Consider the following 12,940-nt stretch of genomic DNA (forward strand, 5'->3'; position numbering starts at 1 on the left):
GAGGAGGTTAGCGGCGGCAGAGGATCGGAGTGTGCGGGCTGGGCTAGAGAAGGGAGGTGAGGTAAGAGGGAGCGAGGTGATGGAGAGCTTTGAAGCCAATAGTGAGGAGTTTTTGCTTGATGCTAAAGTTAATAGGCAACCACTGGATTTTTTTGAGGAGGGAAGCGACATGGCCAGAGTGTTTCTGTAGAAAGATAATCCGGGCAGCAGGAGCATGGGAGATCAGAAAGGAGGCTGAGGCAATAATTCAGTCGGGATAGGGTGAGAGATTGAACGAGCAGGGTAGTGGTTTGGATAGAGAGGAAAGGCGGATCTTGGCAATGTTGCGGAGCTGAGACCAGCCGGTTTTGGTGATGGATTGGATGTATGGGGTGAATGAGAGAATGGAGTCAAGGATGACACCAAGGTCACTCAGCAGGCAAGGGTTGGAGGTAAAATTAGAAGCCAGTTCTCTTGACCCGCAGGCCCTTACTCTCCACAGGCGACAAGCAAACTCTTCCCACCCTTGGGCTATTGTCACTTGCTAGTTACCAACTTGTACTTCCCAAGCACTTAGTACAGTGCTCTGTACACAGTAAGCACTCAATAAATACGATTGATTGATTGTCAAACAGCATCATTGAGAAGCAGTGTGGCCTATTATGGAGAGTGTGGGCCTGGGAGTCAGAAGGACCTGGGTTCTAATCCTACCTCTGCCACTTGTCTGTTGTGTGACCTTGGGCAAGTCACTTCTCTGTGCCTCGATTACCTCATCTGTAAAATGGGGATTAAGTCTCTAAGCCTGATGTGGGACAAGGGCTGTGTTCAAACTGATTAATTTGGATGTACCCCAGCACTTAGTGCAGGGCCTGGCACAAAATAATAATAATAACAGCTGTGGTACTTAAGTGGTTACTATGTGCATTCCAGCTCCGCCACATGTCAGCTGTGTGACTTTGGGCAAGTCACTTAACTTCTCTGTGCCTCAGTTCCCTCATCTGTAAAATGGGAATTAAGACTCTGAGCCCCACGTGGGACAACCTGATTACCTTGTATTCCCCTCCTCCAGTGATTAGAACAGTGCTTGGCACGTAGTAAGCGCTTAACAAATATCATTATTATTATTAATAAGAACTTAACAGATACAAAAAAAACCCAAAACCCAACACTTGGGGCTAGAAGACAGTGGGCCAGATACAGGTAGGACCTCTGGAGATCTTTATCGAAGAAAAAGGAGAGTTCGCATGAGGACCCTTAACTAAGCAGCCTCTACAGAGAAATTCTGGTGACCCCCTTGGTGTACCTGTCCGAGTGGGCGTGTCGGAGATGGGCAGTGTGGACAGGGATGGAGCCCAGGGCCGACAGGCTCCCGTTCACTGAGACTCTGTGGGAGAGCTTCCAGGCTCTGGATCCCGGTTTTTCCCTCTAGAAAATGGCTTCCCCAAGCCCGGGGTGTAGCAGGCCAGAGAGCATCTTGGAGAAGGCTGACCCTCCATCTCCAGCTCTCTAACCCCTTTAGAATCACCAACCTGCCACCACTCACCTCAGACATGCCGAGTCTGAGGCATTTTTGCTGCAGACACGTTCCGCTATTGTTTCTGAGTGTCTTTTCCGGGCACCCGTGATCAGCCAAAGAGGGGCACTACGGAGGGAAACTGCCTTCTCCTTGGGGTCTTTAACTCTCTAGTGAATAGGGGGGAGCGGTAAGAAGGGACTCAGGACGGCAGCCAATGCAGTGCTTTATTTATTATGAAGGAAATTCTGAAGCTTCCAGATGGATCGCCAACCCCAGGAGGGCCCAGGCCCAGGTGGATGGCCAACCCCAGAGGGCCCCGGGCTGTGGTGGATCGCCAACCCCAGAGGTGCCAGCACAAATTAAGCAGCACAAATTACACAGCACGAATCGGCCTCCTGCCCCTCTGGATGAGGAGAGCCCTCACAGCTGCTTGCTGAGCTTGCGCACCTGCCTTGCCCGGGCGTCAAAGGTCATCTTAGTGTCCATCAGCTCTCCCAGAACTCTCTTCATCTCCTCCATCTCCCGCTCGGCCTGCTGGAACCGCTGAACCAGCTCCTGATTCTCCCGCTTCAGATCCTCCATCATCAGCCTGATGTCCTCGTCCTGCTGCCTGCAGCGATTTTTCAGCTGCTCCGCCTCGGCGGGCAGCGCCTCCACCGAACGCACCATGGACTCCATTTGCTCCTTGGACATGGCTGCTGGGAATCAGTAAGTCAATCGAATTTAATGAGCTCTCACTGTGTACAGAGCACTGTACTAAGTGCTTAAGAGAGTACAGTATAGCAATTCATTCATTTAATCATATTTATTGAGCGCTTACTGTGTGCAGAGCACTGTACTAAGTGCTTGGGAAGTACAAGTTGGCAACATATAGAGACGGTCCCTACCCAACAACGGGCTCACAGTCTAGAAGGGGGAGACAATAAACAGACACATTCCCTGTCCACAGCAAACTTAGAGTCTAGGATAGAGCACAAGCCTGGGCGTCAGAAAGACCTGGTTTCTTTCTAATCCCGGCTCCACCACATGTCTGCTTAGCCAAGTTAGCCAAGTTACTTCACTTCTCTGGGCCTCAGTTATCTGTAAAATGGAGACCAAGAATGTGATCCCCATGTGGGACAGTGATTGCATCCGACCTGCTTGACTTGTATCTACCAGAGCACTTAGAACAGTGCTTGGCACATAGTAAGCACTTAACAAGTACTATTATTATTATTATTATTAGAGGAGTGGGCCCGGCCAATGGAGAAGCAGGAAGTCAGATGGGAAGGAGATGTTCTAACCTCCCTTTGTGAAGCTGCAAACCATATCCAGCCGTGACTGGGCTTCACCGCTATTGTAGGCTTAAACAACATTGGCCAAATAGACCTGAGTATTTAAATGACTTTGCAAAGACTTATTTAAGTTGTGCGGGTTTGAATGGGCAAACTTTCCTTCTGTCGAACTTGGTCTATAGGGTCCCTGGTCTCTGGCCCCTTTAGGACTGACTCAAAACAGACCTGAGTATTTAAATGACTTTGCAAAGACTTATTTAAGTTATGTGGGTTTGAATGGGCAAACTTTCCTTCTGTCGAACTTGGTCTATAGGGTCCCTGGTCTCTGGCCCCTTTAGGACTGACTGAAACCTGCTCCGAGATTCTGAGGCCCAAAATAGCCAAGGGCAATTGGAGTGGGAACAAGCTGAGCCTGGAGCAGCCCCCTCCCCTTTGCCTCAGGGGCTGGGTCACTGGATTTTGGCCAAAGATGATGGAGAGGACTGAAAGTATTCCCTCATAGAGGTGAGTCCTTTCCAGGCTTCTCTAGCCCAGAAACTCTTGGGGTTTCGGGCTGGTCCTAGAGGGGGCAAAATGGCACCCAGAGACCTCTTCCTGGCTCTTCCTTCCCTTTCCCCTTTCCCTATCCCCAGCTATTTTCTTCCCCATGGAATCTGGTGACCAGCAGGCCAGGTTTACCTAGGACAAGAAGCAGTGTGGCCTAGACGATAGAGCACAGGCCTTGGAGTCAGAAGGATCTGGGTTCTAATCCCCACTCAGCTACTTGTCTGCTGTGTGATCTCAGGCACGCCACTTCACTTTTCTGGGCTTCAGTTCCCTCATCTGTAAAATGGGGATTAAGACTGTAAAACCTATGTGGGACAGGGACTGTGTCCAACCTGATTAGCTGGTAACTACTCCACCATTTATTAAAGTGCCTGGCACATAATGAATGCTAAACAAATACCATAAAAAAACCCCAAAAAACCAAAAAGAACAGACTTTCTTGGGACCAGCTCGGTTCTAGGGACCTTCGGGGGAACTGCTGCTTGGGACTCAGAAGCTGGCAGGCAAAGATTTCCCAGCATACTCTAGTCTTTCCATTCTGGAGGTGCTCAGTTTATTGGTGACGGTAATTACCTATCACCTTGTTCATCCTGCCCATGTGGTGGGGCAGAGATCCGTTGGAAATGTTATTTAATGTGACTGGTAGATTGAGCTCGCCTGTGGGATCTTCCCCAACTTCCGCCCAGCTCCTGCTCATCTGACTTTGTCTCCTCACCCCTTTTCCCGCTTGCTGGTTCGATTTCAAGGTCAGGTAATGGTGGGGCAAGGGAACTGGGGAACAGACAAGTACCTTATTTTCCCCCTGGGCAGCTTTGATCTACATAATGGTTCATACACTCCCTATATGCTGAGGGGTCTGAGGCAGGCTGACAAAGTCAATAATAATAATAATGATGGTATTTGTTAAGTGTTTACTATGTGCCAGGCACTGTACTAAGTGCTGGGGTGGATATGAGCAAATCGAGTTGGGCCCAGCCCCTGTCCCACTTGAGGCTCACAATCTCAATCCCCATTTTACAGATGAGGTCACCGAAGCACGGAGAGGTGAAGTGACTTCCCCAAGGTCCCATGGAAGACAAGTGGTGGAGCCAGAATAATAATAACAGTAATAATAATGATGGTATATGTTAAGTGCTTACTATGTGCCAGGCACTGTACTAAGCGCTTGGTGGATACAAGCAAATTGGGTTGGACTCAGTCCCTGTCCTGTATAGGACTCACAGTCTTATTCCCCATTTTACAGATGAGGTAGCTGAGGCACAGAGAAGTGACGTGACTTGCCTAAGAAATAGACAAATGGCAACTCATGTTCTTCTGACTCCCGGGCCCATGGTCTATCCAGTATGCCATACTGCTTCTCCAAGATGATTTAGTTGGAAAGGTGGTGGAGGTGGGGAAGCTGGGATTGAATTGACAGGAATGGAGAAAGGAAGTGACTTTGGCCTTGGTCATGATGCAGAGTTCAGGCCTCGGACTCCCAAGCCAGTGAGTGCTCTCTCCAACAGGCCAGGGGTCCACTTTCATCCCTTAAGGATCAACATCATCATGATCCTTTTCTCAGCATCCTCTGCCTTAGAGCAGCCTGGCCCTGACCCCTCCAGGGAACAAATCTCAGTTGCCCTTTCTCAGCTCTAAATCCTCTTACCCACTCCCTAAGATGAGAGCTCCGTCCTCTGGCTCAGAAACATTCTCCTTGAAGCTGCCACTTTAGACTGTGAGCCCACTGTTGGGTAGGGACTGTCTCTATATGTTGCCAACTTGTACTTCCCAAGCGCTTAGTACAGTGCTCTGCACACAGTAAGCGCTCAATAAATATGATTGATTGATTGATTGCCACCATCCCCTTCTCTGAGGCCTCAAACAGGCCCTACTGAGGTGGGTGGTGATCCCCACGAATCCAGTGGTCCGTCTGGAGACTTGGGAATTGCTGCAGCCTGAATTTAGCCCCACTGACCCTCGCTGACCCTGACCTGTACGGCAGCAAGCTGGAGAGCAGACACTGCCTTTTGATGTGGTTTAGCTGGCTCTCCTTCAGCCCCATTCATAATAACAGTGATAGTATTTATTGCTTACTATGTGCCAGGCACTGTACTAAGCGCTGGGGTGGATACGAACAAATTGAGTTGGACACTGTCCCTGTCCTACATGGGGCTCACAGTCTCAATCCCCATTTTACAGATGAGGCAACTGAGGCCCAGAGAATAATTGTGGTATGCGTTGATGATGATGATGGTATTTGTTAAGCACTTACTATGTGCAAAGCACTGTTCTAAGTGCTGGGGAGGTTACAAGGTGATCAGGTCCCACGGGGGGCTCGCAGTTTTAATCCCCATTTTACAGATGAGGTAACTGAGGCACAGAGAAGTGAAGTGACTTGCCCAGAGTCACACAGCTGACAGTTGGCGGAGCCAGGATTTGAACCCATGACCTCTGACTCCAAAACTTGTGCTCTTCCCAGTGAGCCACGCTGCTTCACTATGTGTTAAGCGTTGACTATGAGCCAGGCACTAGACTAAGTGCTGGGGTGGATGCAAGATAATTGGGTTGGACACAATCCTTGTGCCACATGAGGCTCACATTCCCAATCATGTTTTACAGATGAGGGAACTGAGGTGCAGAGAATAATAATAATAATGACATTTATTAAGCACTTACTATGTGTAAAGCACTGTTCTAAGTGCTGGGGAGGTTACGAGGTGATCAGGTTGTCCCATGGGGGGCTCACAGTCTTAATCCCCATTTTACAGATGAGGTAACTGAGGCACAGAGAAATTAAGTGACTTGCCCAATTGGTGAAGCCAGGATTTGAACCCATGACCTCCGACTCCGAAGCCCATGCTCTTTTCCACTGAGCCACGCTGCTTCATTCATTCAAAGAAATGACTTGCCCAAGGTCACACCGCAGACAGGTGGAAGTGCCAGGATTAGAACCCATGACGTTCTGACTCCCAGGCTGGTGCTGTATCCACTTCGCCATGCTGCTTCACTGTCGTCTTGCCTGGGAAGAGTTGAGTAGCAGCAAACAACAGTTCCCAGGCAAGTGGCTCAAAAAGACCCCAGGGATTATAACTCTACAGTCAGGGCAGCCCCAGTGCCCCAGGTGGAAATCAGAAGAGCCTCGTGGACAAAAATGGAGTCCAGTAGCCAAGAGTCTCTCTCAGCTGTACGGCCCTGGGAGTTTTGCTGGCTTCAATCCCACGGCTGCCTCCCTTCCACAACTATTCATTCAATAGTATTTATTGAGCCCTTACTGTGTGCAGAGCACTGTACTAAGCACTTAGGAGAGTACAATATAACAAAAAACAGACACATTCTGCCCACAACGATGTTATAATCTAAAGCAGGAATGCGGACTTCTCCAGCCTGAGTTCCTTCCCAGAACCTCTCTGCCGCAGCCTTCCCTTTACCTAGTTGTATTGTGCTCTCTGAAGCACTTAGTACAGTGCTCTGCACATAGTAAGTGCTCAATACGTATGATTGATTGATTGATGGATGGCAGCCTTTTTCCTCCACCCTTCCAGGTGTAACCAGGATGAGCCCCACACAACTCACCCCGGGGGGGACTCACGACACATACATGCTAATAAGGGTCATTCATTCATTCATTCCTTCATTCTTTCAATCGTATTTATTGAGAGCTTACTGCACTAAGCACTTGGGAAGTACAAGTTGGCAACATCTAGAGACGGTCCCTACTCAACAACAGGCTCACAGTCTAGAAGGGGGAGACAGACGACAAAACAAAACACGTAGACGGGTGTCAAAATCATCAGAACAAACAGAACTATAGCTATATGCACATCATTAACAAAGTAAATAGTAAATACGTGCAAGTAAAATAGAGTAATAAATCTGTACAAATATATGCCAGTGCTGTGGGGAGGGGAAGGAGGTAGGGCAGAGGGAGGGGATGGGGAGGAGAGGAAAAAGGGGGCTCAGTCTAGGAAGGACTGGGAAGGGTTGGGTCAGGCCAGCGCTGCCCAGCCCTGGTGTGCCCACAGAGGAAGAGACTGGCACGTGCCAGTGCGTTACTCACCTGTGGGGTTGCTGCTTGCTCTGAAGTAGCAGTTGAGCTGGTGGAGCCTCTCCAGGATTCCCAGGCTCCAGTGCCCAGGCACAATGAGCCCAACCCAAAACAGAAATCCACCAGAGAGAGGAGCCCCTGGGAGAGTAGCTGGCGAGTGTGGTCTGAGCTACTTGTGGTCAACCATGTCCTGTGGCTCCAGAGCTGGACCTGCTGCTGCCGGGAGGACCCGGATGGCAGTCGGAGGAGGATTAATGAGGCTAAACCCTTCCCCAGCTGGGGATTTGCCGCCTCGGGCCGCGGAGGGTGGCTGACTCTAATGCCAGGCCCTCATTGTCACCCACAGGATGGATCTGTTGGGAGGATGACCAGCCATTCTGGCCCCAGGCCCTATAATTTATTTATATTAATATCCATCTCCCCCTCTAGACTGTGAGCTCGTTGTGGGCAAAGAATGTGTCTGCTCATTGTCATACTCCCTCAAGCCTTTAATACAGTGCCTTGCACACAGGAAGCACTCAATAAATAATAATAATAATAATGGCATTTATTAAGCGCTTACTCTGTACAAAGCACTGTTCTAAGCACTGGGGAGGTTACAAGGTGATCAGGTTGTCCCACGGGGGGCTCACAGTCTTAATCCCCATTTTACAGATGAGGTAACTGAGGCCCAGAGAAGTTAAGTGACTTCCCCAAGGTCACACAGCTGACAATTGGTGGAGCTGGGATTTGAACCCATGACCTCTGACTCCAAAGCCCATGCTCTTTCCACTGAGCCACGCTGCTTCTCTATAAATATGATTGAAGGATGAATTGGGAGACAACCAGCAGGTTCTGGCCCCAGTCCATTGTTGTCTCCAGGTGGAAGGGCCTTGAGTAATCATTCATTCAGTCATATTTATTGAGTGCTTACTGTGCACAAAGCACTGTACTAAGTGCTTGGGAGAGTACTATATAGTGACAGACATATTCCTGCCCACAGCCAGCTCACAGTCTAGAGGGGGAGACAGACATTAATAGAAATAAATAAATACATAAATAAATTATAGATATATACAGAGATATACACTGTGGGGATGGGGGGAGGATGACACATTCCTGCCCACAGCAAGCTCACAGTCTAGAGGGGGAGACAGACATTAATAGAAATAAATACATAAATAAATTATAGATATATACAGAGATATACTGTGGGGATCGGGGGAGGATGAATGAAGGAACAAGTAAGAGCAGCGTGGAAGGGAGGGGGAGAAGAGGAGAGTAGGACTTAGTCAGGGATAGTAGGGAAGAAGGGCAAGAGGGACGATGAGTGTATGGAAATGGTGTGGTGAGTTTCAATACATCCCCATCAAGTTTCAGTAAGACCTTCCATATTAGCCATTAACACTTAGCGCCCAACTGACTTCTGCAGTGTAAGATGCAGTTTTCCTAGCCTGGAATTCCCTCCTCCTGCATATATGCCAGGCCACCACACTCTCCACCTTCAAAACCACTAAGGGCAGGGAAAGCGTCTGTTACAGTCCCTTCAAAGCCCTACTGAGCACTCTCCTCCTCCAGGAGGCCTTCCCAGACTGAGCCCCCTTTTTTCTCTCCCCCTCCCCATTCCCCCGCCCTACCTCCTTCCCCTCCTCACAGCACCTGTATATATGTTTGTACAGATTTATTACTCTATTTTACTTGCACATATTTTCTATTCTATTTATTTTGTTAATGATGTGCATCTAGCTTTATTTCTATTTGTTCTGATGACTTGACACCTGACCACATGTTTTGTTTTGTTGTCTGTCTACCCCTTCTAGACTGTGAGCCCGCTGTTGGGTAGGGACCGTCTCTAGATGTTGCCAACTTGTACTTCCCAAGGGCTTAGTACAGTGCTCTGCACACAGTAAGCGCTCAATAAATGCGATTGAATGAATGAATGAATGACAGGGATGGCGTCCCACCCAATTTGCTTGTATCCACCCCAGTGCTTAGAATGGTGCCTGGCACATATAAGCTCTTAACAAGTACCACAATTATATTATTGTGTAGAGAAGCAGCGTGGCTCAGTGGAAAGAGCCCGGGCTTTGGAGTCCGAGGTCATGGGTTCAAACCCCAGCTCCGCCAATTGTCAGCTGTGTGACTTTGGGCAAGTCACTTCACTTCTCTGTGCCCCAGTTCCCTCATCTGGAAAATGGGGATGAAGATTGTGAGCCCCCCGTGGGACAACCTGATCACCTTGTAACCTCCCCAGTGCTTAGAACAGTGCTTTGCACATAGTAAGTGCTTAATAAATGCCATTATTATTATTATTATTATTATTATATTGTACTCTCATTCATTCATTCATGGTGTAATGGATAGAGCATGGACCTGGGAGTCAGAAGGTCATGAGTTCTAATCCCGGCTCTGCCCCTTGTCTGCTGTGTGACCTTGGGCAAGTCACTTCACTTCTCTGGGCCTCAGCGACCTCATCTGTAAAATGCGGATTGAGACTGTGAGCCTCATGAGGGACAGGGACTGTGTCCAACCCGATTTGCTTGTAATAATAATAATAATAATGATAATAATAATAATGACATTTATTAAGCACTTACTATGTGCAAAGCACTGTTCTAAGCCCTGGGGAGGTTACAAGGTGATCAGGTTGTCCCATGTGGGGCTCACAGTCTTTATCCCCATTTTACAGATGAGGTAACTGAGGCACAGAGAAGTTAAGTGACTTGCCCAAGGTCACACAGCAGACAAGGGGCAGAGCTGGGATTAGAACCCATGACCTTCTGACTCCCAGGTCCATGCTCTATCCATTACACCATGAATGAATGAATGAGAGTACAATATAATAATAATAATAATAATAATAATGGCATTTATTAAGCGCTTACTACGTGCAAAACACTGTTCTAAGCACTGGGGAGGTTACAAGGTGATCAGCTTGTCCCATGTGGGGCTCACAGTCTTTATCCCCATTTTACAGATGAGGTAACTGAGGCACAGAGAAGTTAAGTGACTTGCCCAAGGTCACACAGCTGACAAGTGGTGGAGCCGGGATTTGAACTGATGATCTCTGACTCCAAAGCCCGGGCTCTTTCCACTGAGCCACCACCTCAGCGCTTAGTACAATGCCTGGCACATAGTAAGCACTTAACAGATACCAAAATAATAATAATAATCATTCATTCGTTCACTCATTCGTTAATTAATCACATTTATTGAGTGCTTACTGTGTGCCAAGCACTGTACTAAGTGCTTGGGAGAGTACTGTTCAGCGCTTAGAACAGTGCTTTGCACATAGTTAGCGCTTAATAAATGCCATCATTATTATTATTATTATTACAATATAATGATAAACAGACCCATTCCCTGCTCTCAAGCATTTAGTACAGTGCCCTGCATGCAGAAAATGCTCAATAAATGTCACTGATTGATTGACTAGGCTCCCTATGAAGCAGGGAGATTTTCTTCGTACCAGCAGAGGGGACCAAGTGAACCTTTCTAATAATAGTTTGATTTCGTGTAGAGCTTGTACTCTCTCACGTGACTTGGGTCATTTTAGTCCTCCTGACATCTCTGTGAAGTAGGAAAGTCAGGGATTATTATCCCCATTTTGCATTAGAGAAGCAGCGTGGGTCAGTGGAAAGAGCCTGGGCTTGGGAGTCAGAGAACGTGGGTTCTAATCCCGCCTCCGCCACTTGTCAATTGTGTGACCTTGGGCAAGCCACTTCTCTGTGCCTCAGTCCCTCATCTGTAAAATGGGGATTCATTCATTCATTCAATCACATTTAATGAGCGCTTACTGTGTGCAGAGCACTGTACTAAGCACTTAGGGAGTACAAGTCAGCAACATATAGAGAACGGTCCCTACCCAACAACGGGCTCACGATCTAGATGGGGGAGACAGACAACAAAACAAATCATGGAGACAGGTGTCAAAATCGTCAGAACAAATAGAATTAAAACTAAATGCATAAATGCTTACTATGTGCCAAGCACTGTTCTAAGCACTGGGTAGACACAAGGTAATCACGTTGTCCCACATGGGGCTCACAGTCTTAATCCCCATTTTCCAAATGAGGTAATAGTAAATATGTACAAGTAAAATAGAGTAATAAAGCTGTACAAATATGTATACAGGTGCTGTGGGGAGGGGAAGGAGGTGGGGTGGAGGGATGGGGAGGAGGAGAGGAAAAAGGCGGCTCAGTCTGGGAGGGCCTCCTGGAGGAGGTGAGCTCTCAGTAGGGCTTTGAAGGGAGGAAAAGAGCTAGCTCGGTGGATATGTGGAGGGAATGAAACCTGTGAGCCCCACATGGGACAATCTGATTACCTTGTATCTACTCCAGCGCTTAGAACAGTGCCTGGCACATAGTAAGTGCTTAACAAACACCGTCATTATTATTATTATATGGGGAGACTGAAGCAGGGATAGGTTAAGTGACTTGCCCTTAACCCTTAGGGTTGCCCTTGCCCTTAGGAGAAGCAGCGTGGCTCAGTGGAAAGAGCCCGGGCTTTGGAGTCAGAGGTCATGGGTTCAAATCCCGGCTCTGCCACTTGTCAGCTGTGTGGCTTTGGGCAAGTCACTTAACTTCTCTGGGCCTCAGTTCCCTCATCTGTAAAATGGGGATGAAGACTGTGAGTCCCACGCAGGACAGCCTGATTACCTTGTATCTACCCCAGCGCTTAGAACAGTGCCTTGCACATAGTAAGTGCTTAACAAATACCAACATTATTATTATTATTATTGCCCTCACTGCATAACAGGCAAGCTGCAAGACTTGGGCTTAGTTGCCTCATCTTGGTCTCATTCCACCCCATAGGCTACCTTTCCGAAATAGGCTGGCTTTGGGTGAAGAGAAGCTTTTCCTTCATGCAGATTGAAAACACTCAGTGTGGCTCAGTGGAAAGAGCGTGGGCTTGGGAGTCAGAGGTCACAGGTTCAAATCCCAGCTCCGCCAATTGTCAGCTGTGTGACTTTGGGCAAGTCACTTCACTTCTCTGGGCCTCAGTTCCCTCATCTGGAAAATGGGGGTTAAGACTGTGAGCCCCCCGTGGGACAACCTGATCACCTTGTATCCTCCCCAGCGCTTAGAACAGTGCTTGGCACATAGTAAGCCCTTAATCAATCAATCAATCATATTTATTGAGCACTTACTGTGTGCAGAGCACTGTACTAAGTGCTTGGGTAGTACAAGTTGGCAACAAATAGAGACGGTCCCTGCCCAACAGTGGGCTCACAGTCTAGAAGACTGTGCCATCATTATTATTATTACTTAAAATATGTGAGGAATAGGGGAAAGAGAGAGTTGGGCTCAGAATAAGACAAGTGAGGTGAGATTTCAGAGCTTCTCAAACCTCGTAGTTTTGTCGCTGACTGGTGGCTTAAGCAGAGCCTGGGGCACTTGTACTTCCCAAGTGCTTAGTGCAGTGCTCTGCACACAGTAAGCGCTCAATAAATATGATTGAATGAATGAATGGGGAAGGGGTGAGCAGAGGGTGGGAGATGAGAAGGGGAGAGCAATTAGTCTAATGCACCAGGAGGCTCTAGCTGGTTATTTCTGATGGTTAGCTAGTGGTGTTTCTCTGTTGTCTTCCCTCTTAGTTTGGAAGCCCCTTGAGGGGAGGATC

General features: G+C 48.1%; 1 protein-coding gene across 1 annotated transcript in view; it reads right to left on the reverse strand.

Annotated features, from left to right (window-relative positions):
- Positions 1 to 1,710: 1,710 nt before the first annotated feature.
- The window catches only part of LOC119944126 (phospholipase A and acyltransferase 5-like), a 31,483-nt gene continuing 20,253 nt past the window's right edge, over positions 1,711 to 12,940 (reverse strand). Inside the window, exon 6 of the mRNA XM_038765346.1 lies at positions 1,711 to 2,193. Within this exon, the coding sequence (XP_038621274.1) occupies positions 1,916 to 2,193 (278 nt within the window). The 3' untranslated portion in view covers positions 1,711 to 1,915. The remainder of the gene's footprint in view (positions 2,194 to 12,940) is intronic.

This window comes from Tachyglossus aculeatus, chromosome 22, assembly GCF_015852505.1.
Source record: "Tachyglossus aculeatus isolate mTacAcu1 chromosome 22, mTacAcu1.pri, whole genome shotgun sequence".
Lineage (NCBI taxonomy): Eukaryota > Metazoa > Chordata > Mammalia > Monotremata > Tachyglossidae > Tachyglossus > Tachyglossus aculeatus.